At 35.3% G+C, this 25,261-nt stretch overlaps 3 protein-coding genes across 3 annotated transcripts in view; 2 read left to right on the top strand and 1 right to left on the bottom strand.

Annotated features, from left to right (window-relative positions):
• LOC113512189 (myotubularin-related protein 5) overlaps nt 1-25,261 on the bottom strand; it is a 116,651-nt gene that overhangs the window by 72,772 nt on the left and 18,618 nt on the right. The window lies entirely within an intron of this gene.
• On the top strand, nt 1,100-9,805 carry LOC128199966 (uncharacterized). The gene is given in 3 exon segments (XM_052893998.1): nt 1,100-1,761; nt 7,339-7,423; nt 7,425-9,805. Coding segments are annotated over 3 exon segments (1,914 nt in total). The 5' UTR covers nt 1,100-1,732; the 3' UTR covers nt 9,225-9,805.
• LOC128200472 (uncharacterized) lies at nt 1,755-2,930 on the top strand. Its single transcript, XM_052894003.1, has one exon. It carries the CDS (start codon nt 1,874-1,876, stop codon nt 2,876-2,878), a length of 1,005 nt encoding a protein of 334 aa, XP_052749963.1. The 5' UTR covers nt 1,755-1,873; the 3' UTR covers nt 2,879-2,930.

The following is a 25,261-nucleotide window of genomic DNA, read 5'->3' as shown; positions in this document are numbered from 1 at the left end:
ATACATTATACTCCATTATACATATCAGGTTAATCTCTCCATGGTCCCCTATGAAAACCATCGTGCTGAATTTCAGATGTATTCACCACGATGGGCTAACTGACGTTTCTTTTCATTCTCACCAATCATCCCTTACCGGTGTCCGCAAGCTTAGTCAACGCAAGCGGGGGTTACCATTCCATTATCATTCATTAAAAACAATTCCATTTTTATCCATTAAAAAAGTCTCTAATGGATAAATCTTATAGCCCGCAAAGGGTGTTAGATTGAACGTAATATATTATATCAACATATATTGGAAATCTCAATTTACACACGAGATTCGGGAACGGGATGTTGTGTAAATAAATCTAAATACGACATGGAAATGTTCAAACATTTTATCTCTAAAGCAATCTCGTATCATATTACAACGCTATAAACATTCATTGCAACATCCTTCATACTAGATTTTAAGTCCTACAACTTTACGATAAGGATTATATTTCATTAAAGTGCAATTAAGAAAACGATATTGCAGCGGTTGCCGGCGCTTCCTCCGATCAAAGAAATGGTTTACATACATAGTTCTAGTTGTATACAAACAGACGGACAGATTTAGTAGTTTAGCACACAATGTGTGGTCAGCGTGGTTTAGCATAAGATCTTACACGAAGTACTTCGATGTCTCAGTGCTTCATCCGCATTGTAGGACCGTAGATTTATTCTTATTGCTACAAATGGGACAATCAAGCTTACGATTCTCCTGAATTCCCATAGAATGGGCCACCTTTACTTTTTTCCGTGAGTACCGCAAGAGGCGACTAAAAGAACTTAATAATCGACGGATGGGCAGCAGCGTCCCTCTTAAAACATCACCAAAGCCCGGGGGAGAAGGAATTGTTAATAATGAGGATTAGTAGTCCATTGTTAACAATATGTCAGGTCGACCTCCTCGTTGTTCCTCCTTGAAACCATCGTGATTGTTTTATTATTAGATTCGACAGTGGGCTAAGTAACCTGCTTCATATTCGTCTATCATCCCTAACTGGTGCCCCGCCAATGTATACCGATGGCGCAGGCGGGGTTGCCATTGTTATGTAATGACTGTTATGTTATGACTAATATGTTGTGCTATGACTGTTATGTTGTGACTAATAAGTCTTTTGCTAAAATGCTAGTTGATAAGTAATATATTGATAGTTGATAAGTAATGACTAACAAGTCTTTGTTACGATAAGTAATGTTTATCTGTAATGTTTATCTATATTTTGAATGTCTATTTGTATTTGTAAGTACAATGTAATCGCTAACTAAGAAGCCTTTGCCAAAAGCTCCTCTCTGATAAAATACCACTGTCATGAAATCATACACCATTAGCCTTTGTTACAATACCATTAGCTGATGAGTAATATTTATCTGTATTCGCAATTGTGTACCATGAGCATCATGTTATCATTAGTCGAGAACCCCTCTCCGATAAACTCACCTTATATAAATACTGCCTCAAATCAGTTCGAGGACAGTTCCATTTCCGAATTCATATTGTAAACATCTAATTGTACTATTTCTGTGTAAAGTAATAAAGCTAGTTTTTTAAAAAACAAATCTTATCATTCGCCACGTAACAAATTTGGCGCAGTCGGTAGGATCTCGCATAAGACGAAGTGCAACGTGCAGTTGATCATCGGGACAGCATCGCCCAGCAGAGCAACGCGCGGTAGCTACAGGCTTTTGAAACACTTCGCCGAACATGCAGCTCCAAATACTTGTATTGTTATGGTGAGTGGTTTGAATTTGTTCGCTCTCTAAATCCTTTAAATCGCATCTATCCTAATTCTTTTTATATATATATATATATTTATTTTTCTTTTCTTTCCTATATACCTTTCTAATGCCACTAGAAATAAAAAACGAAAGAATGGCTCTAGATATCTCTACATTATTAAAATTAATTCCGACGTTTGACACCAAAGAAAATAACCAACTATATAGATTTGTTCGATCTTGCAATTCTGCCTTTGCTTTAGCCTCTTTAGAACAAGAATCAATCCTCTTAGTATACGTTTTAAATAACATCACTGGCTCAGGTGCCTCCGATGTTCATTGTAAACAATACAAAACATGGATTGAGCTCAGATCGTTCCTTATCGAAAAATTCTCGCATGTAAAAACGATTAGCCATCTAAGCCTAGAACTACAGTCTATGTTCCAAAAACCAAACGAAACAATGACTGAATATTTTCACCGGGTAGACCTCTGTAGGAGTAAAATCGTAGAAAAACTAACAGCGGAAATTTTAGATGAGACGCTCGCAGGTCGGTTAGCGACCACAGAAGAAACCGCCTTATCGGTATTTATCAACGGAATTAATTCAGACGTAGGAGCAATGCTGAGAACTAAAAACTTTAGTAATCTCTCCGACGCAGGTCGTTTCGCGCTACAGGAAGACAAAATTCGAGCAATGAATAATGCTAGGCAGGCACTATTTAGAGTATCAGCCGCTAGTGGGACTGTTAATAGTCCTAGACCGCACGTAAAATTTACGATTGACAATCGATCGATGACGCGACCTCCTAATATATACCAACAGAATACATCAAAAACACCATCATATCAAAACGTTATTTGCAATTACTGTAAGAAACCAGGCCACCTCATCGCCGATTGTAGGAAACGAGCATATAATAATAATATCAGAAACTCGTTACAAGAACAGAACATATCGCCCCAACAAAATTTCCGTGCATTACCTGCCGCTAAAATAAATAATTTAAACCATTTAGCGGCCAGCGAAGCGAGCAGTTCGGTGGAAACCGCTTTAACGTCTTGCTCACCTCATCAAACACAGACATCGACCCAGGAATTAAACCTGGAGGACCTACAAATAGATTCTTAGAAAATAATCAAATTTCAAGGAAGTTTAACGCTTATACGCCGCATTCAGTCCATCGGGGACCGGCTAGTACTAGCTCCATAGTTAAAAATAATCAGGTACGGAACATGTCCTGTTATCAAAAACGATTTTGTGACGCTAGTACGCAAACGAGTAAACTTCCTAACTTTCATCATATTCATCAAAATTCGAATTCTAAATCTTCCATATCTACTCAAACTCACGAAATCATTATAGCCTAAACTAACGGACAGGGTAACCAGCCCCAAACCCTAGGCTTTACACAAAATCCTAAATCCACTAGTATCGATAATTCTAACTCTACAATATTCACTAAATCCAGTCGCAAATCAAAATCTAGGTCGAAAGACAAATCTAAATCCTTGAAAAGAAAAACTCATATCAAATCGTTCGCTATATCTGCATTAAATGACGTGCCACCTGAAAATCTACTACACTGTACTTTTTTCATTAAAGAAACACCCGTCACTCTCTTAATAGACACGGGAGCAGGAATCTCAGTTATCAGAGACGATAAAATAGGTTCAATTGCTTTGGATAAATCCAACATCGTGTCAATTGTAGGTATCTCTAGCACCCAAACTTCGACAATCACATCAGGAACTGCCAACATATCCCTAGATGATTTACCTGAATTCAAATTCCACGTCGCCAACCTTAATATAAAAGCAGACGGTATTCTGGGAAACGACTTCATGACTAAATTTAATTGTAACATTTTTATTCAATCCAAAACGATGAGAATAGGCAGTAAATCGTATAAACTTCATTATATGGGCGAATATCCTGAAAATAATACTATCACTGATAAACGAATAATTAGTAGTCGAACAGAAACCGTAATTACGTGTAACACAAATAGTATCAACTCTGGGACAGCAATAGTCGAAAAACAAACTATAAGCAACGGCGTTATTATTCCTCACGCTATAGTCAACGTTCGAAACAATACATTTTCAATTACTTGTATAAACACTAATAATTCCGATAAAGTCATTAAAACACCAAATATCGAAGTCCAGCCTATTAACATTGACGAATTAACAAAAAATAACAATAGTCAACCACTTCATAATTTTAACTCGATATCGCAGACCGACAGACAAAAGAAAGTATTGTCCCTTATCAGACGAGACCATTTAAATAAAGAAGAGTCAACATCATTAGATAAAATTATTTCTGAATACAGTGACATATTTTTCCTAGAAGGTGACTCATTGTCATTCAGTAACCATACAAAGCATCAAATCCCTACTACCACTAACGTACCCATTCATGCCAAAACATATCGCTTACCTCAAGTTCACGAAAATGAAATAAAGACCCAAGTAAAGAACATGCTAGACCAGGATATCATTAGACCTAGCAATTCCCCTTGGAGTAGCCCTATTTGGGTAGTACCTAAGAAACTAGATGCTTCCGGGAAACAAAAATGGCGTTTAGTCATAGATTATCGTAAATTAAACGAAGTCACAGTGGGTGATAGTTATCCCCTTCCTAACATTACGGACATACTAGATAAATTAGGACACTCCCAATACTTCACTACGTTAGACCTCGCATCAGGATTCCACCAACTGGAAGTCGACCCCAATGACATCTCTAAAACAGCTTTCAGTACCCCTTACGGCCATTACGAATACAAACGAATGCCTTTCGGGTTAAAAAACGCCCCAGCTACGTTTCAACGAGTAATGGACTCTGTATTATGTGGATTACAAGGAGAAAGATGTTTTGTCTATCTCGACGATATCGTTATCTTTGCCTCTAGCCTCCAAGAACACGAACAAAAACTTCAAGAAGTATTCTCTCGTCTCCGCAAATATCATCTTAAAGTACAACCTGACAAATGCGAATTTCTTAGACGCGAAGTAGCCTATCTAGGTCACATAATATCCAATGAAGGCGTCAAACCGAATCCAGATAAAGTACGTGTTGTTCGAGATTTTCCTATTCCTAAGTCTTGTAAAGATATTAAAGCGTTCCTAGGCCTCACAGGATACTACCGTCGATTCATATCTAACTTCAGTAAACTAACAAAGCCTCTTACGAGCCTGTTAAAAAAGGACATGCCTTTCGTATGGGGTACGACCCAACAAAATTCATTTGACGAATGTAAACGTCTCCTTACCAATCCTCCTATATTACAATATCCCGATTTCGCTAAGGAATTTATTCTAACCACGGATGCTTCGATTAACGCAATAGGTGCCGTCTTATCTCAAGGCGAAATAGGTAAAGACTTACCTATCGCATACGCCTCGCGCACTCTTAATAAGGCCGAAAGTAACTATTCGACAATTGAACGCGAGTTACTGGCAATTGTTTGGGCTGTTAAACATTTTAGACCTTATCTATTTGGTCGAAAGTTTAAAATCGTGACTGACCATAAGCCCCTAACATGGCTTTTTTCTATTAAAGACCCGGGCAGTCGTTTAGTTCGCTGGCGCCTTAAACTTGAAGAATACGAGTACGAAGTTATCTATAAAGCGGGTAAAAACAATACTAACGCGGACGCACTCTCACGACCTCCTATTCATAACACCAATGTTATCGATAATACTGAAAACGAACCTCCTAACACATGCGAAAACATTCCTGAAGATTATTTACAAATGAATTACGAATACTTCATGCAAAATTCCTCATATAGTTTCGACACTCCAAACCTTCATATTTCCTCAGATCGCCTCTTAGACGACCGTCACAAAAACATATTTATACCCTCTTCATGCGAACTATCCGATAAAAACGACCTTTTTAACGAAGCTATCTCTATGTGTTCTCAAGTAGATCCATATTTAAATAAAGTCAAAGAACTCTATGACGTCGATCTCCTAGTCTCAGACAAGAACCAGAACATCATATTTGGTTGTTTAAGACCTACACACTTTGACTCATGGGACTCCGAAAGTTATTTCAAAATTCTCCTTAACTGCTTACAAAATTACAGTTTAAAATCACTTCACATTCCTGACTTAAAAAATGACCCTACTTGTAAACTCAAGGGCAACGAACAACTCCACATCACAGCTTATCTTGCTGATGTATACGAGTGTAAGATTACTATATGTGAAAATAAGGTTAAAAATCCCACATCAGAGGAAATTCCCGAGATCCTGAAAACTTTCCATGATGACCCCTTAGCAGGTCACAGAGGCATAGTAGAAACTACGCGTAAAATTAGAACCGAATATTTCTGGAAAGGAATGTCCGATACTATTAAGAATTATATAGAAAATTGTCAAGTTTGCCAACGAAATAAAATCCAAAGAAAAACCTACAAAGCCCCTATGGTTATCACTTCTTCTTTCAACGAACCATTTGAACGCGTAACAATCGATTTAGTGTCATACTCAGAAGTAACCAATGATTCAAATAAATACATACTCACGCTACAAGATGATCTGACTAGATTCGTTCAAGCCTATCCTATAATAGACAAACAAGCAACAACGATAGCTAAAGCCTTATTGACCTTCTGTCAACACTACGGCATACCCAAAAGATTCCATTCAGACCAAGGCACTGAGTTTGTTAACAACGTCGTTAAACAACTTATGAAATTACTCGGATCCAATCATACTGTCAGTACTGCTTACCATCCGCAGACGAACGGTGCTCTCGAACGTTTCCACGCTACTCTGCGTGACCATATAAGAATGTACCATAAGCGAAATCAATCAAATTGGGATCAAATAATACCCTTTGCTGTTATGTGCCATAATACATCAATTAATCAATCAACCGGTCTCACACCTCACGAACTACTATTCGGTTACAAACCTCGATCATTATATTCGTTTAAAGAAAACAACGATTACACAACGCATGATTATTTGCGCGATCTTAACGAACGACTTAAGGTGTCACGAGATATTGCCCGTCGCAACGTACAAAATATGAAAGAAAAAGCTAAAGAACGTTATGATGGTAATATAAGGAATATAGCCAAGTTCAGTATAGGCGACAAGGTTATGTTGAAAGTACCGAATCCAAACAATTTGGAAAATAAATGGGATGGTCCTTACGTCGTAACCCGACTCGGATTCAATGAGAATTACGTCATACAAAAGTCAGGCAAAAATCAAATGGTGCATGCTAATCGCCTAAGGCCATTGTGTGAACCAACTACCGAAAAACTATAACTTTTAATTTTAGATTAAGGTACTAAAGTAAGTCAGAGTATACATATATATATATAAGTTATTCATTTTATTTCAGGGTGCAAACCATGGCACACCCTACAACCTCTCCCGTAGTATATGACGAGGATAGTCTAAAGAAAAAATTAGAACGTTTAATGAATAATCCATATATTAGTTTCGTAATATGTTCTATCATTAAATTAATCTTTTACGTTATCTTATATAAAATATATAAATTTATTAAAGGAAAACTATACAAATAATAACCTTAAAAATATATATATATCTTTACAGGTACTCCTCAACTTTTGTTGAAGGGGATACCCGAATACTACCCATACCTTCAAAATCAGGTCTCTATTTTGAAGAAAACGGAGAAAATTCTAATCTCTGAAAATTCGTGGAAATTATTAGTGTATAGAGACTTAGAACCACTATTTTTAACTCATGATTCTATAAAAAGACTCACACAAAATTATCAAAATCTCGTCGCTAGACACACGACACTACCGAGCGTAATTACGACAAGTTCTTTCATCAAAGCCAGTCTAAACAAAATAGACTCCAGATTAAGCGAATTAAACTACTATACCGCAGGTAGCTTAAATAACAAACGTAGTAAACGTGAACTTATAGACGGTGTAAGCTCAATATTAAAATGGCTTATCGGAACACCTGACGCCAAAGATGCGAAACACTACAATGAATGTATCGAACAGTTAGAAAGACAACAGATTTCGACTGACGCAATCCTAAGACAACAACTACAGATAATCTCTTCGACAATTAAAAATTTTAACGAAACCTTACTGAAAATCTCTTACGACGAACATTTAATCAACGAAAACATTGCTAAAGTTAATTCTTATTTTAATACCACGAACAAATTAATTTTCAACCTTACCATTTCTGAAGAAATATCCACGCTAGCGATACAAATACTAGAGTCAGTAACATCATTAGAAAAAGACATTGACGACATAATAATAAGCATTTTGTTCATTAAATCAGGAGCCATTCACCCTTCGATTATATCAATTAACCGTCTATATAAAGAATTATTATCCTCAAGTCCCGCTAGAGTGAATAAAAATCTAGTAGCTCCTATAAAGCTATCAAACATACATCAAATCCTCGAATCTGCTTCGATTACATCTTATATCTATATGAATAAAATTATATATATTTTAGAATTCCCTTTAGTTAGAAACGATAGGTTTACCTTATATCACATATACTCTATTCCTATTCTGCATCCCTCATCAACCTTATATTCCACGATCCTCCCAGAGCAAACATTTCTTGCCATGAACAGTAACAGACAGCAATACGTCACAATGAACGACTTGGGAAAATGTAAGAACTTTGTTACGGAAACAAAAGTCTGCAACGATCTCCCAGTATATAACGTGAACACCAGGCCTACCTGTGAAACTGCCATACTTACGACAACAAGACAAGACGTGCCAGAAATTTGTCAAGTTACTACGTTTTCGGCGAATATTAACACACTGCAACCCATCAGAAACAATAAATGGATCTACATCTTACAACATACAACGCCGTATACCCTAGAATGTAAAGATGAAACAAACCACGGTGAAATCTCCGGAGCCGGCATCATATCATTGGAAAATGGCTGTAAAATGTACACTGCCTTCGTTACACTACTAGCTGAAGAAAATCTATCGACAAATATTAGTCACCCTATTGTCACCGTAGATCTGGAACAAATCTGCATTCCTGAAAACTTAAATATTAGAGAACCAGAACTTCTTCCAATAAAATTGAATAACATAGCGTTGGACTCTCTCAACACCATAAAGGAACAAATAAATCAACACTCTAAACTATTAAAAGATAATCAAGCTACTTTTGTTGAAAAATATTCCACAAAACTCTCAATTTCCAGCATAGCTATTGGGTTAGCCATGCTAACGTGTTTGTGTTATAAGTGTCACAAGAGACGTTTTCAATTCACCACAACACAACGTAGAGATGGCTGCATCCAGATTTTTAATAACTGCTTCGATCGCTCTCAACGCCGTCAACACATCGAAATTCCCATGGCATCATTGAAACCGAGAACGACGTCGTGTATATCCGAAGATGAAAGCGATGACGTCGCCACTCCACACCTTCATCAAAGATCGAGTAACAAAACTCAATCTTTATTCTAAGAGGGGAGGTGTTATGTAATGACTGTTATGTTATGACTAATATGTTGTGCTATGACTGTTATGTTGTGACTAATAAGTCTTTTGCTAAAATGCTAGTTGATAAGTAATATATTGATAGTTGATAAGTAATGACTAACAAGTCTTTGTTACGATAAGTAATGTTTATCTGTAATGTTTATCTATATTTTGAATGTCTATTTGTATTTGTAAGTACAATGTAATCGCTAACTAAGAAGCCTTTGCCAAAAGCTCCTCTCTGATAAAATACCACTGTCATGAAATCATACACCATTAGCCTTTGTTACAATACCATTAGCTGATGAGTAATATTTATCTGTATTCGCAATTGTGTACCATGAGCATCATGTTATCATTAGTCGAGAACCCCTCTCCGATAAACTCACCTTATATAAATACTGCCTCAAATCAGTTCGAGGACAGTTCCATTTCCGAATTCATATTGTAAACATCTAATTGTACTATTTCTGTGTAAAGTAATAAAGCTAGTTTTTTAAAAAACAAATCTTATCATTCGCCACGTAACACCATTCTATTAACATCGATTAAAAAAAACATCACCAAAGCCAACTACGATTGCCAACCCGCCCGCCAAGTGTGGCAATTATTTGTAAAACTCTTCTTATGGAAAAGGCCTATGTTCAGCAGTGGACAGTTAATGGCCGATATAATAATGAAATTATGCACAAACGTCAACAATTAGGGATAAAATATGGCCGCAGTCGTAGATTTAGCGGTGCGTATAAAAATAATTGTGTCTCCGGCTGTCTAGACGTCCATTGTCAACGTAATGCATGGAGCATTATCTGTAATGACTGCACGGATCTAGCGGACATATTTTTGCTATATTTTTTTTTGTGTGCACGATAACACTGCGCGCATTCACGGTCATTTTGCGCATGTATTATTATCACCCAATATTCTGTGAATCTTTTAAAAGCGTTTTCTTAGTGGGCCCGTGTTACAAACAAAAGCTCGGCGGAAAATTTTAGGTTTGTTTCCACAGTGGGTGTGAGTGCTGTGACCGATCAGACAGTAAGTTCTACCAATTTTTTTTTAATAAATAATTTAAAAAATTATTTACCGAATACAACGACAACACACATAGACATTAAATGTCAATGTGTGCACATTGTCAAAATTTAAAAGGGAATAAAACAATAAGAATAATTAGCTTGCTTTTTATATTAAAACAAAACTGAGTGCATTCTTCAACCGACTTAAAAAAAAGAAGGGTAAGTTCTCAATTCTATTATCTTTTTTATGTTTGTTACCTCAGATATCCGTTGTTTATAAACCGATATGGAATACCTTTAATTTATCTGAAAGGATGTACTATTAGTTTGATCTCATAGAAATTTAATCATAATAAATTTAGTAGTTTAGTTTTTAAATAAAAATAACTAACTACAATTCTAGCAAATTTATAGAACAAAATTTACATTTATTTACATTAAAAATAACAATTCTAAATTACTATAGTAAACATATTATCACTACACTACTTAACTAACACCATATAAATAGAATTCCATAGAACCCATAGAATTATCGCCCTCCAATCACTGAATAGGAAAAGATCTTACGCTTAATACAAAACAGGGCCTCACTGTACGCTTCAATTAATTCTATGGGTGAAGACTGGGAGCCATTCGCATCGGAGCGGGCAACTTACAAAAAAACTAACCAACGCACGTACCCAATTATATATTTTTAGGAATGCCCTCAATAGAATAATATTTTTTCTCGGTACCAAGCATGAAGTATCAATGTGAGTCACTATTCTAATTAGAAAAAGTACAATGGCAGACCCTATATGTATAATACATTGATGTACCATTACATATGGCCATATGTATGTAGTTGTTTGAAGGAAATAAATAACAACTAACTTGATTATTCTCATTATAATGAGAGAATGACTGCAGAAATGAATGTAGAAATTAAACGTCGCTGTCATGTCTGTACGTCCAGTGCGAAAGATAGAAAGAGGTGAAATATCTATGTACAATTAAATTAACCTACTTGATGGAAAAGAAAGTAATGATGTTGACAAGTGGCTATGAGATATTTACAATATTTATTTACAGACGCCGCATGTAACATGAATTACTTTTGTAGTAGTATAAGGAATCAGGTGGCTATAATAGAAATAATAGGTCAATATGAAATAACAACTCGTTTAATTCACATCCGTATTGCTCCGAGTACATGTCCCGACTGCCCTCGACTCGGCTCGACCTGTAGTCGTTAAACATCTTAATTCTTATTTTATTTTACAACAAATATTACTACCGGTTGACTGCAGTTACAAGATAATGGTATTTAAATAACATTTATCAAATTCTATAATTATATTATTTCTAACTATTAAATTATCGATAAAACAGTTATTATATTTAGATCTAAAACGGTCACATTAAATCGATCAAGTTGCACTGCACGATTAGTCAATACAATGTTTACTAACTATATTACTGAATTATTATTTACCAGAGGGAGACTTTGTACAAAAGTCGATCGCTTGGGTACCTCTGTCCCATTCGTGTTTCAACCGTGAAGCAGTTGTGTTTGACTTAGAAAACAAACAAGCTGACGAACCACCTGATGGAAAGTAGTAACCGTCGCCTATAGACGTGAGCAGTACCGTGGACATAACAGAGTATACTGTTTCGCCCATGATACCCCACATGCGTTGCCATTCCTGAGGACTCAGGTGTTATTCCTCTGTACCCTGTAAATTCACGCCATATTCCACCCTTCAAATCGAAACACAGCCATGCAAACACAACTGCTTCACAGTAGAAACACCAATGGGACAGGGTACTCAAGCAATCGACTTTTGTACAAAGTCCCCCTCTGGTAATAATCTGAATATATGGAAATCTGATATAATTTCAATATAAAACATTTTACTAATGTTGTTAATTCAATACCAGCTAAATTAAATTAATTTAAATATGATCCTATAAATTTAAAAATGTAATATACCCCTACACTACACTACTACATATTAAGAAACGAGAGTACAAATGCCTTATCCATCAGCTCGCACATCTGTTTACATCATTTCACGAACAATTCCGCCTGGCAAGGCCGTTGACCCCACTAAACCCACAACTGGGCCGATCCGCCGACGTGTTTATAGCTATCCCAGTGGAATGCAGTTAAAATCCATCTTGAAAATGTACAGAAATTTAATTTCCAAACCGGATATTTTTATGGACGCATAACAATTTGCCTGTAATGGAAAACACTCTTGGAAAATAACGGTCCTTCGAGCCGGACAGATACAAAAATATTGGATACTTCCTGTGACTGTGACTTTGCCCGCGCGGATGGGGTAAGAAGTATTCCATGTCAATTACTCAGCATGTATGTATCTATGTAAATTTTAATGACGATTGGTTGATCCTTTATGCCGTCAAGAGGTAACAAACTCTTTTTTTTCATTTATAGTATTAACAAGGATTTCACAAAAACCGCAGAGATAATATAGAGTGTAGTCAGTACTATTAACATTTTTTTAATAAAGTACTTTAATAGGGCAAATGATTTTTTTCCCTAAAGAAACATGAGTCAGAAAACGACATAAAAATTTGGATGTACATCTACATCTATCTAATTAGTATAAGTGTTTTCCTCTACATCTAAAGTCCAGTCACAAATGTGAATTAGCTACAAAATTACGTTTTTATATCTACATTCCATTAATAAATAATACCATGTGATTAATCCTTGATAATATTATAAACAAGTGTGTTTGTTTGTTTCTATATAACGCCTTAACCAATCACTATGAAACTTGGTAGACGCGTACTATATGGGATTGAAAATGACATAGGCTTCTTTTAATCCCGGTCAGTAAATATATCCCAGTTACGCGGACGAAAATTCGAGTAAGAGCTAGTATTTTGGAAATCGAAAAGTCAAAAATCAGCCAATTTCAGCTAAGAAAAACAGACAAGAAATTCAACTGTTGCTTTTTTTCCAAACAAAAATTGATTTTACAAATATAGAATGCAATTTCAGCTAAGGAAAATGGACAAGAAATTCAACTGTTGCTTTTTTTCCAAACAAAAATTGATTTTACAAATATAGAATGCAATTTCAGCTAAGGAAAACGGACCAGAAATTCAACTGTTACTTTTTTTTAAACAAAAATTGATTGTACAAATATAACTTTGTATCAATACAAACTACCAAACAGTACAACAATTGTATTTATCTCGTGGAACAGATTCTCCAATTGAAATGATCGCACAATTTGATTCTCGTAAAAAAGCAATTATAGAAACAAATATTTTTATCCAATTCGGAACACTTCTAGATTGATCGTGATTGAAACAAAACACTGTAGGACCGAGTTGAGTTGAGTAGACTAAATCCCAAAGCGGCAGATTTTAGGAACATCAATTCTGAGGCTAAGTTTTATTATTTATTCATTCATAACAGCCATTAACTGTCCACTACTGAACATAGGCCTCACCCATAAGGAAAGTTTTGCCAGTACATATTTGCCACGCTTGGCAGGCAGGTTGGCAACTGCAGTTACGAGAAAGGAAGGGACTAAGCCCATTCTAAGTCTTGGCCACGCAGCTTAATTTTTATTACAATCAAAGTATAAATTACAATTCATTAAAAAAAAATAGTAATTAATATAATTTTAAACTAAGATACCCAATCAAAAAGGTCGATAAACACTACAAAATTGGAATAGTCTACTAGCGGCAAATGGGTAAATCCGTCATTGCCGAAAACAATTGTTGTGTTTGCATGGCTGTTTCGATTTGAAGGATGGGATATGGCGTGAATTTACTGGGTACGGAGGAATAACACCTGAGTCCTCAGGAATGGCAACGCATGGGGGGTATCATGGGCGAAACAGTATATTCTGTTATGTCCATGGTACTGCTCATGTCTATAGGCGACGGTTACCACTTTCCATCAGGTGGGCCGACAGCTTGTTTGCCATTCTAAGTTGTATAAAAAAAAAACTGGTACCTATCTGCATTATTAGTGTGAATATGACTTTACCATACGAACCATAAAGATTCAACATTGAGCATGCATTAGTGTGGATCTGGCTTTAGACGCTACTATACTACGTATGTATACTTTCTTACTGCTGGTTCGCAAACCGCCGACCGTCAGACCGCGTAACGAGATACGATCCGTAATAACAGCCATCTGTCACGCAGCCGCGTACTTATAAGCATTGCGGTATCTTGTGCGATCACTCACTCGCCATTAACGACATAAGAGTAATGGGGGATGTTAAGTAATCAATGATGGGTGGCTACGTAGATTGGAATTAGACATACATTATGCGCTTGTTAATATATCTTTATAAATGAGCAAATGTATGTTATAATAGAATTTAATTAAAAGGAAACAAAGTTTTGCTAAAATTGTCATAAAGCAGCTTCTAAATAAAATTATTAACAAATTAAAACATTTAAACAATCAGTTTCGAATCGACATCAAAAATAAGAAGGATTTCACAATTCGGTTGTTTTTTTTATATTAATTACCTCCGTCATTTTTAAACCGATTTGGAAAATTCCTTTTCTTTCTAAAAGGACATATTTACAGATTGATCCCATAGACAAATCTAATCAAAATTAGTTCAGTAGTTTAATTTTTAAACCAAAATACTGGTTTGGTTATTTATGGAGACTGAGAATCTCATTGCTAGCAATATATCCAACTAAGTCGACCTCATTGCGGTTCTCCCTCCTGGAAACTATCATGATTAATTCCTGATGAATACATCGCGATATGCTAACTGGTCTGTTTTCATTCTCATCTATCACCCTTCACTGGTGCTCCGCCAGCGTATTCCGTTACCATACCATTTTCACCCATCAAAAAAATACTGGTTTTATCACAATTGAAGTCAGATTTTTTTATGGGACACAATCTATAATTTTATGCAGATATTAATCATTATCATGTCGATATGATAAAACGTGGAATAATGGACTTGTAAAAATATTTTCATCTAATGTATGTACCCATATTCAGGCAATAAATGATTTGAATTTGGAATTTATTCATATTATATCTATAATTATAATTTAATTATTGAACATCTTTTGAAATGAAATTTGAAATTAAATGAAATTATTGCGATGAATGTGGTAAGTTTAGGTAACATTATACATTTTGTGTAACCATGACATTCAGCCAGCTTGGCATGCTTGAATTGAAATCTTACATATAATATTATATGTACTTCTACAAGTTTTTATTTATATGTAATATTTTTTGTCATATGACCTCACCAATTTCGCAGTCTTATACGTGTCAATAAATTTATATTCATTATATATAGCGAATAATTTAATATGGGAATTGCTTTGACTTTCTATTTCAATTGATAATGTGTCTGGCGAAATTACAAACTATACTTTAGTTCTCCAATATTTTGTGTATATAACCTCAAACTTAAATTTTATAAAAAAAAATCACTATCGAAATCAATCTCAACAACATTAGTAAAAAAATTTAGAAGAAATAAAAAAATACGGTCTTTCTTTCCTCCTCCAAGGTCTATTAAAAAAAGCGCTCACATATGGTGCATCGATGTAATTTTACTTCGTATAACCTACTACTATATACTACATTATGACATAATCCATAGCATAAAAAATTAAAAAACTGATAATGACGCTATATGATGGCTGAGTCATACAAGTTACGAATCGTTTTTAAAAACAGGTCGAAAATGAATAGTACATTTTTCAAGGACTTTATGCTCTAATGCGTTATTCAGACCATTTAATAATAGTACAGATGTATTGTAGAAAGAGAGCCGCGGGCACTATACTTAAAACAGGTTATAATGCTGACATTATAATCTGCAAATTGGGTGGGAAGGTATTTTTTTTTTTTTGGATGGGTGAAAATGGTATGGTAACCCCGCCTGCGCTAACGGGATACGCTGGCGGAGCACCAGTGAAGGGTGATAGATGAGAATGAAAACAGACCAGTTAGCCCGTCATGATGAATTCATCAGGAATTAACCATGATAGTTTCCAGGGAGAACCGCGAGGAGGTCGACCTGGTTGGGTATATTGCTAGCAACGGGATTCTCATTCTCCATTACTAACAATCCCTTTTCTTCCGGGGGGAAGGTATTGTTTGTAATGGGATCTAACTGAGCCATTGCTAGCAATACACCCTATCTGGTCTTGGGGAGAAGGGATTATTGGTAATGGGGTAAAATAGCCCCATTACTAGTAATATACCCTGTCAGATCGACCTCCACGTGGTTCCCCCTGGAAACCATCGTGGCTAATTCTAGTTGAATTTGTCACGATGGGCTAACTGACTTGCTTTCGTCTTCATCAGTCATCTATCACTAGTGCCCCTCCAGTGTATACCGATGGCACAGGCGAGATTGCCATGCCATTATCACCCAATAAAAAAACCCTATCTGGTCGACCTCCACGCGGTTCCCACTGGAAACCATCGTGATTAATGGAGTTCGTCACGATGCGCTAACTGAACTGCTTTCATCCTCATCTATCATCCCTCGAATCCATCCCTTTTTAAATAACAGTAGATATATATAATATCCACTGTTACTTAAAAAAATATCTTTATATATATATATATATATATATATATATATATATATATATATATATATATATATATATATATATCGTTTATATTCGTTACAATACTTTTTTAAATAGACATGCTGAATGGCAAGAGTGTTTACTAAATAAAGGTCTAGTATAATAAAAATATTACACATGCTGTTTATCGAGTAGCAAACTTTGTGTTGGTCCTACGAATTACTATCAGGTATACACGCAGGAGCCAGGAGATACGCCCCGTGCACGCAAACTAAATTTACATAAACGTATTTCGTTATGCGGCACGCGCGACCGTTTTGATTTTTAATTCGTTACAAACGATAAGAAGTTGTACAGCGTTTAGATTAGCTATAGGAAATATAATAAAAATATTGATATGTAAATATTAAATACTATAAAATCATAACCCTCCTTTTTGCTTGACCGTAGTCGAGTAAAAATTAAAGTTTGTCTCAACAGATTTTAATATAAAGGTAACCACATTATTGTTAAAAATATTACAAAAACACTGTTTAAATGAAATTTCCAATTATAATTAACGATTGTGTCCCACAAAAAACCGGCTTCAATTATAACAAAATCAGTTATTTTGATTTAAAAGCTAAACTACAGAACCGATTTTGATAAAATTTCTAAAGGGTAAGTATATCCTGCAGACAAAAAAATGATTTCCAAATTAGTTTAGAAATGACGGAGTTATGAGGTAATAAACATAATAAAATACAACCGAATTGAGAACCTATTTCTGTTTGAAGTGAGTTTAAAATCGGAACATTCAATTAATTACCTTTTATTACATAAACATTAACAGACTCTTATGGTCGGCCAGATTATAACATTGACCTCATTCTCAATTAAATAAATACAATGTAACAGCAAAATTATTACAATGTACAACAAGTGAATGTATATATTTATTATAGCTATTATCATCATCATATCAGCTTTTAACTGTCCACTGCTGAACATAGGCCTCCCCATTGGGGGGTTTTACTAGTAGTCGCCACGCTTGGCAGACGGATTGGCAACTGCAGTCAGGCTTTATAGATGTTTTAAAAAGATCGCTGCTGCCCATATCTCGCCCTCCCTTAGTCGCCTCCAATGACACCCACGGGAAAGGAAGGGGGTGGCCTATTCAATGGCGGGACCACACGGCCATAATATAACTATAATCCTATTAAATTAATAAATGCGAAAGTGCAAGGATGGATAGACGGATGTTTGTTATTCTTTCATGCAAAAACTACTGAATGAATTTCAATGAAATTTGCTACACGGGTAGGTTATATCCTTACTTAGGACGTAGGATACTTTATGTACCGATTCACGCAGGCGAAGCAGCGGGATATAGTTAGTAATGACGACAAATGAAATAGTCGTCTAATTCTAAAAATGTATTTATAGTATAGACGACTAGTCCCAATTACACGCGTATTTTATTATAAATAAAATATCTAATTTGCTGACTGATAATGTAAAGAAATTTTCGACTAAGTATTTTTTTAAGTTTACAAACAAAAGAAAAAAAAGAAGAAAAAAGAAAGAAGTTAAAAAATTAAAAACAAAAATAAAAAAATCAGAAAACGCCCAGATACAAGTAGACATATTCATAAATATTATAAAATATCAGTATTGTGCGGGGATGTAATCAAGCGACAACTACCGGCTGATAAGGTTCAGCAAGGTCGTAAACGACGATAAATGACGTCAAGCAGACGACTATCTCCAAGGAAGGTGGTCCTACACTGTCACCATAACTATACGAAACCCTATTTTGATATATTTAACCAATAAGCCACTAATCGATATGCGTATTAGACATTTTACAAAATTGAACGTTATGCTTAAAGATGATTTAGAGCATTATCATAAATAATATCATTTATTGTTTGAGTTAACACGTGTATTTTTCTTTAAACCGACTTTACAAAAAGAGAACATTTTCAATTCAATATTATTTTTCATGTTTGTTAACCTCATAACACCCTTATTTATAAACCAATTTAAAAGTCCCTTTTTATCTGAAAGGTTATACTTTCAGATTGATCCAATAGAAATTTTATCAAAATCGGTTCAGCAATTTAGTTTTCAAATTATATCTCTGATCTGCCACAACTGAAGATGCCGTTTTTTTTTGGAACAAAATCTATTATTTTATTGCTTACTGTGGAACAAAATCTATTATTACCTTTTCTATTATATGTGAAGAGATAGTAAACAAGCATGTGGCTAACCTGATGGTAAATGATAATCACATTTCATAAATACCAATAACACTAGACAAGTTACTGATGCGTTATCGGCCTTATAAAAAGGAGAAAGAATATTCAGGAAAATCAGCTCTCTTTTTTCTGGCTATGTACCCTTTCATATAACCTATTCCTGACTTAGGTTCTTCTCTAAATTATTATCGTAAGACCAAAAATGTAGAGAAAGACTATCTATATCTCACTCACTCACTCGATCACTATTTCAAGCAAACTTTTTCTGTGTATCTTATCTAACAAAAATTAGAAGCATGTGCTTCAAATCAAGTAGCAGGCAGGGGTTACAAAAACCCACCCCAACATTATGCACCTGTCAGATTAGACTGTTCAACATCCGGGGCTCGGATCGTAAAAAAATTACTACGCAACGCACTGGTTGCAGTACGGTGCACTCAACAAGACGTGACCGGTAATACTAGTAGGGTGTAATGAGAAAAAATATTTCTGTACCATTTCCCAGCAGAGACGAGGGCTCTATGTTTGAGTTTATCATTTTTAGAGATCCGTGATCAAATAGGTATACAGTAAAATCTCGATTATCGGAATCAATTTTTTTTTTACAACATAGCTGACGGTCCACCTGATGGAAAGTGGTAACCGTTGCCTATGGACATGAGTAGTACCATGAACATAGCATACTGTTTCGCCCATGATACCCCCCATGCGTTGCCATTCCTGAGGGCTCAGGAACCAGGGGGATTCCGTATAATCAAAAATCCGGATAATCGAATCAAACAATAATTAAATTTTAATACTTTTTTTTATTATGTAAAGGATTTTACATACGTTACATTTAGACAATACGATATAAAAAAATACGACCTATAAAAGAAATGGATAACCTATTTACCCAATTAATACATAATACCATTTCTAAATCGGCAATTAGAGCCGCGAAGAATTAGTCCGGATAATCGAATATTCGGATAATCGAAATTCTACTTGTAATTTATTTCTGCCTGTCGATCTGTGTAATCATTAGGTTATTGAGAAAGCAAACATGCTTCTGTTTATATTGCAATATAATGTATTAAAATAATAATATACAGGGTTACAGTTATATAATATATACGCTTAAATCGAAATTATATGTATTCTTATGGAGAAGTGATCTACCAGTGAAATTGAATATTTTTCCCAAAGAAATATAGAGAAAAAAACGAATAACAATTTTTAGCCATGCAAATGAACTCGACGACCTCAAATGCATTAGTCAGTGGATTAGGGTCGTTCCTTATGGCCTATCGGGGAGGCCTATGTTCACCAATGGACAAATAATAGTTGAGATGATGATGATGATATTAACGTAACAGCTGGACTCGCCATAATAGTACAGTGTGTGTATCATGCAGAATTCCACGTGTATTTTACAGGATGGGCTGAATGACCTGCCTTTTCTATCTCACCTATCATCTCTCACTGATGCCCCGCCAATGTATACCATTAACGCAGGCAGAATTACCATTCCATTATCATCCATTAAAAAAAAACTTCATAATAGTTGGTTAGGTAGCCGTTAAAGCGCTAAGAGGTAACAAACAAACTCACTTTCACATTTATAATATTAGTACATAATGATAAGCACGAGAAATTATCTCTGCCGTATAAATATTCATGTTCTAGCCATCATTTCAAATTGCTGATGACATCAGATAACGGATATACTTAGCTTGGCCATTACTTGAGAAACATGGCTTAGATGATATATTGCAACGATGCAGTAGTTACTTTATAAGGCACTGGCTCTATTATCGAGATGCTAGGACATTTTAGTACTGTTCTACAATATATGATAGGGCAGGCAGAATGGTTTTTATAATTATTATTTAAATGAAACACAAAGTGACTGAAGAGCGTCCATATGTAATCTTTTATTTTATTATTATTTTTTTATTATTATTTTAAGGGCTTTTACCTTCTTCAGGTATATCAGTCCTATCGTACACTGAACTGATTTCTCAAACAAAACTTTATCTACTTTCCCTAGACGCGGAAAGAGAAGAATTAATGGGCACCAATAATTTATAGAGAAAAAAGTGTTGCCATCTACAATTGCAATGTCCAACTAAATGAGATAGGGATGCCATATATGCAACAAGTACTCTGTCTAAGTTATTTAATATAAACTACGCGTGCGAATTCATCCGTAACATAAATTACAGATTAAATATATACATAAAGGTACAATCATTATATCAGCCTTTATCTGTCCACTGCTGAACATAAGCTTTGGGCAGGTCGTGTCAGTACTTGCTATGCTTGGCAGGAGCATTGACCGCAGTTAGGCTTTGGAAATGTTTTAAGGGAGACGCTGCTGCCCATCCCTCGCCCTCCCTTAGTTGCCTCTTACAATACCCACGGGAAAGGAAGGAGTAACCTATTCTATGCCGGGACCATACGGCATGAAAGTACAAAAGGCGATCTTCTAGCTAGGGTAATCTCTTACAAACAACCTATGTTAATGAATTATTAATTTTACTAAAATATTTTTAGTACAATTTTCCTAATGGTACCTAAACAAGCTGACGGTCCACCTCGTGGATAGTGGTAATCGTCACATGAACAGCTCTATAGACAATACAGAAAACCTACACTGTGACGCCCTGTGTGCATTAGGTAACTTCGTTTTGGTACCCTCTCTTTTGCGTTGCTATTCCTAAGGCAGATGTTATTATATATATACTCTATATTTTACATAACCTAATCTAGCTATGAAAGCATAGCTGCTTGGCGGCAGAAACATGAGGGGGGACAGAAGTACCCAAATAGACAACTTTTCTACTAAGTTTCTATGTGGTGAACCATAATTTAAACTTGTGTTTTACAAAAAAAACTACTTCAATTGTAGATCATTTCAAACATAAAAAAAAAATACAACCGAATTGACAACCTCCTTCTTTTTGAAGTCGGTTATAAACCAGTAATTTCAAATAAAATTTAATCGTATTTAATCGGATTAAAGTACAATATGTGTAAATAAGCACATAGGATATTGTGGAATATTCTGGTAAGGGCATTTGCATATACCGTCCCTTTGCCGCTCGATTGAACCAAATGATAATACACAAGCTAAGTTTGGTTTCCGTTAATACTACATCGAGTCACGCTTGGTTACCCTCGGATTATAAATGAGGTATCCCTACGGTTTCACCTGTTCCAGTCCTTATTAAGCAACCTACAAAGGAGGAGATTCTCAAATAGTATGATTATTTTGTTGTTTTAATTGTGACTAATTTAGTATGGACAACAGTCCATACTAATTTAGTCACAATTAAAACTGTAAATATAGTTCTTTTTTGCGGAGCATGTAAAATTCTACATTCGTGGACGCATTTTGTACATTTGACACACAATTCCGCGTTCTGAATTCAAATATTTGAATTTAAGTCCGTTTTCGTCGGTGCGTAATATTTGTTTTAAAATGAAAAGAGCGACTTTGTATGCAATAAAATCATAAAAAGAAAAACAACTTCAGTTTTACATACATAACCTATAGAACGTTGTACAGAAGAATACTTGGAAAACAATAAAGATGCAATAAAATGTTTTGAATGAACGCATTGAGAGCGAAGCCCGTAAAAACAGAAATAGTGTTTAACGACTATTGGAAATCAGTACCTAGTATGTTATATTTGTGGTATTTTTATAGTTCTTAGTTAAACGGGAACGCTAGCCGCGTTACGCTAACGCCAGTTACTGAATATAACCAACCATTCATCATGGGGTAGAGGTTTCACGAATACTCAATTGCATATTTAAACCTGTTTAAATAAAATTTAATGTACATGTCACCAGAGGGAGACTTTGTACAAAAGTCGATTGCTTGGATACCTCTGTCCCATTCGTGTTTCAACTGTGAAGGAGTTGTGTTTGCATGGCTGTTGCGATTTGAAGCGTGGGATATGGCGTGAATTTACAGGGTACAAAGGAATAACACCTGATTCCTCAGGAATGGCAACGCATAGGGGGTATCATGGGCGAAACAGTATACTCTGTTATGTCCATGGTACTGCTCATGTCTATAGGCGACGGTTACCACTTTCCATCAGGTGGGCCGTCAGCTTGTTTGCCATTCTAAGTTGTATATGAAAAAAAAAAAAACAAAAATGTAATTTATAAGGTGTTCAGAAAACAATAAAAATTCAATAAATGGTATGAACGAAGCGCGTAAAACATAAATAGTGTTTAAAGACGATTAGAGACTACGTTATTATTTGCGCTATTTTTATAATTCTTCGTTCATGAATCAGAGCCAAGAACGCGGAACGTTTAGAGAATGCGCGTGTATTTATCTAAAAGGCACGCAAGTGGCTATTATTTACTGACTAATAAGTAATTGTTAAGTTGTACGTTGATGATTTTTGCGATTTGACACACCACCCCGACACACGGTGGCCGTGAGTTCGATTCCACGGAATGCAAACATTCATGTCTACGTATATTTAATCTAGTTATTTATCGTAAGCAATGTAAAACTAAGTCACGATTTTAATGCGGATTTTACTGTCAATTAGAAAATTTTTATGTACAATACATAGAAACTTTTTACAACTACGGCTTAATTCGAAACAGGATAGTGCTGCATAATAAATTTAGAAAAAAAAAAAAACAATTACATAATTGCATCCACACTATTACGGTTTATTTACAATAAACAAAAAAAAAAGATACGCAGCCTCCTTTTTTAAATAGTTACTGCTAAGTACTTATCTATAATAATATTATAAAAAGGTTTAATTATTTATCTGTTTGTAATGGATAAACTCAAAAAGTACTCAATCGATTTTAAAAAAAATATCACATATAAAAAGTTACATTTTCAGCAGGTAACATAGACTATATTATTAAAAAAAAAAACAAAAGATATTCCTACGAAAACTAAAATAAACTAAACCAAAAGAATAAAAAAATATATTTGCTTTAATAGGATAATTTAATACTAATTTCTCTTTCTATGTACATGAGCAAAGCTAGGGCGAATCGTTAGACACATAAACACGAAAGTAATTTTATTATTAACACCAGTGAAAAAAAAAAAAACCATTTGTGTATATGGTAAGCAGAACAGATCAAAACAAACGCCGGAAACTGTCCATAAAATTAAATATAGTCCACAGAGAAAACCACCGGTGAAACAGCCGTATAAATACAACGACGCACCCTAAACTGTAGTGAAACAGAAGCTGCCAACTTTATCCCGTTACTTTGATTTATTCGGTCGAAATAAGAAATATAAAATGTCCTCTATGCACGAGGAAACGTTGTCAAAAACTTGCCGGGGTTCCGTCTGATAAATGTACTGCATTATAAGCTATTCATCTTCATGGTAGACTAAGGATTCTTATGGGGTAGACAAAGAGAAATAAATCCATATAGTACTACAATTCATGTAAGTGGGAAAGGGATTATGAAGTATCACTCTCATATCAGCTGTTTCTTGCCTACTGCTGAATATAGGCCTCCTTCTATTGGGAAGTTTTGCTAGTAAATGCCACGATTAGCAGGCGGGTTGGCTACCGTAATTAGGATTTGGTTATGTTTAAAGAGCGACGCTGCTGCCGATCCCTTAACCATTAAGTTCCCTTAGTCACCTCTTACCCCTGCCTTCTAACCGGTGGGTAACCCACGGGTAAGAAAGAGGTGGCCCAATCTATGCCGGGACCATACCACGACGACTAAAATATGAATACATAGGGAGGAATGGGATTTTTAGTAATGGAGACTGAGAATCCCATTGCTAGCAATATACCCAACCAGTCGACCTCCTCGCGGTTCCCTTTGGAAACTATCATAGTTAATTCCTGATGAATTCATCATGATGGGCAAACTGGCCTGTTTTCATTTTAATCGATCACCCTTCACTGGTGCTCCGCAAGCGTATACCGTTAGCGCAGGCGGGGTTACCATTCCATTTTCATCCATCAAAAAAAAATGGATAAATGGCTCGACCATAAGACAGTCTAATGATGTCCAATAGTAGAAGAAATACAAATTCTATTAACTGATTATGTTTTAATTGTTTCTAGTTTCATTTAGAGAGAACTTATGTGACAATCGAGTCGATTCTGAGGCGTCTTCCTCTAAATCAATCTCTAAAATTAATATTTCACATTCATATCAAACAGAAATTTTATTCTTAAGA

The sequence above is a fragment of the Galleria mellonella genome, unplaced genomic scaffold (assembly GCF_026898425.1).
Source record: "Galleria mellonella isolate WM207_F2 unplaced genomic scaffold, CSIRO_AGI_GalMel_v1 utg184, whole genome shotgun sequence".
Lineage (NCBI taxonomy): Eukaryota > Metazoa > Arthropoda > Insecta > Lepidoptera > Pyralidae > Galleria > Galleria mellonella.
The sequence above is the reverse complement of the archived record's forward strand: the minus strand, read 5'-3'. Positions and strand labels throughout refer to the sequence as shown.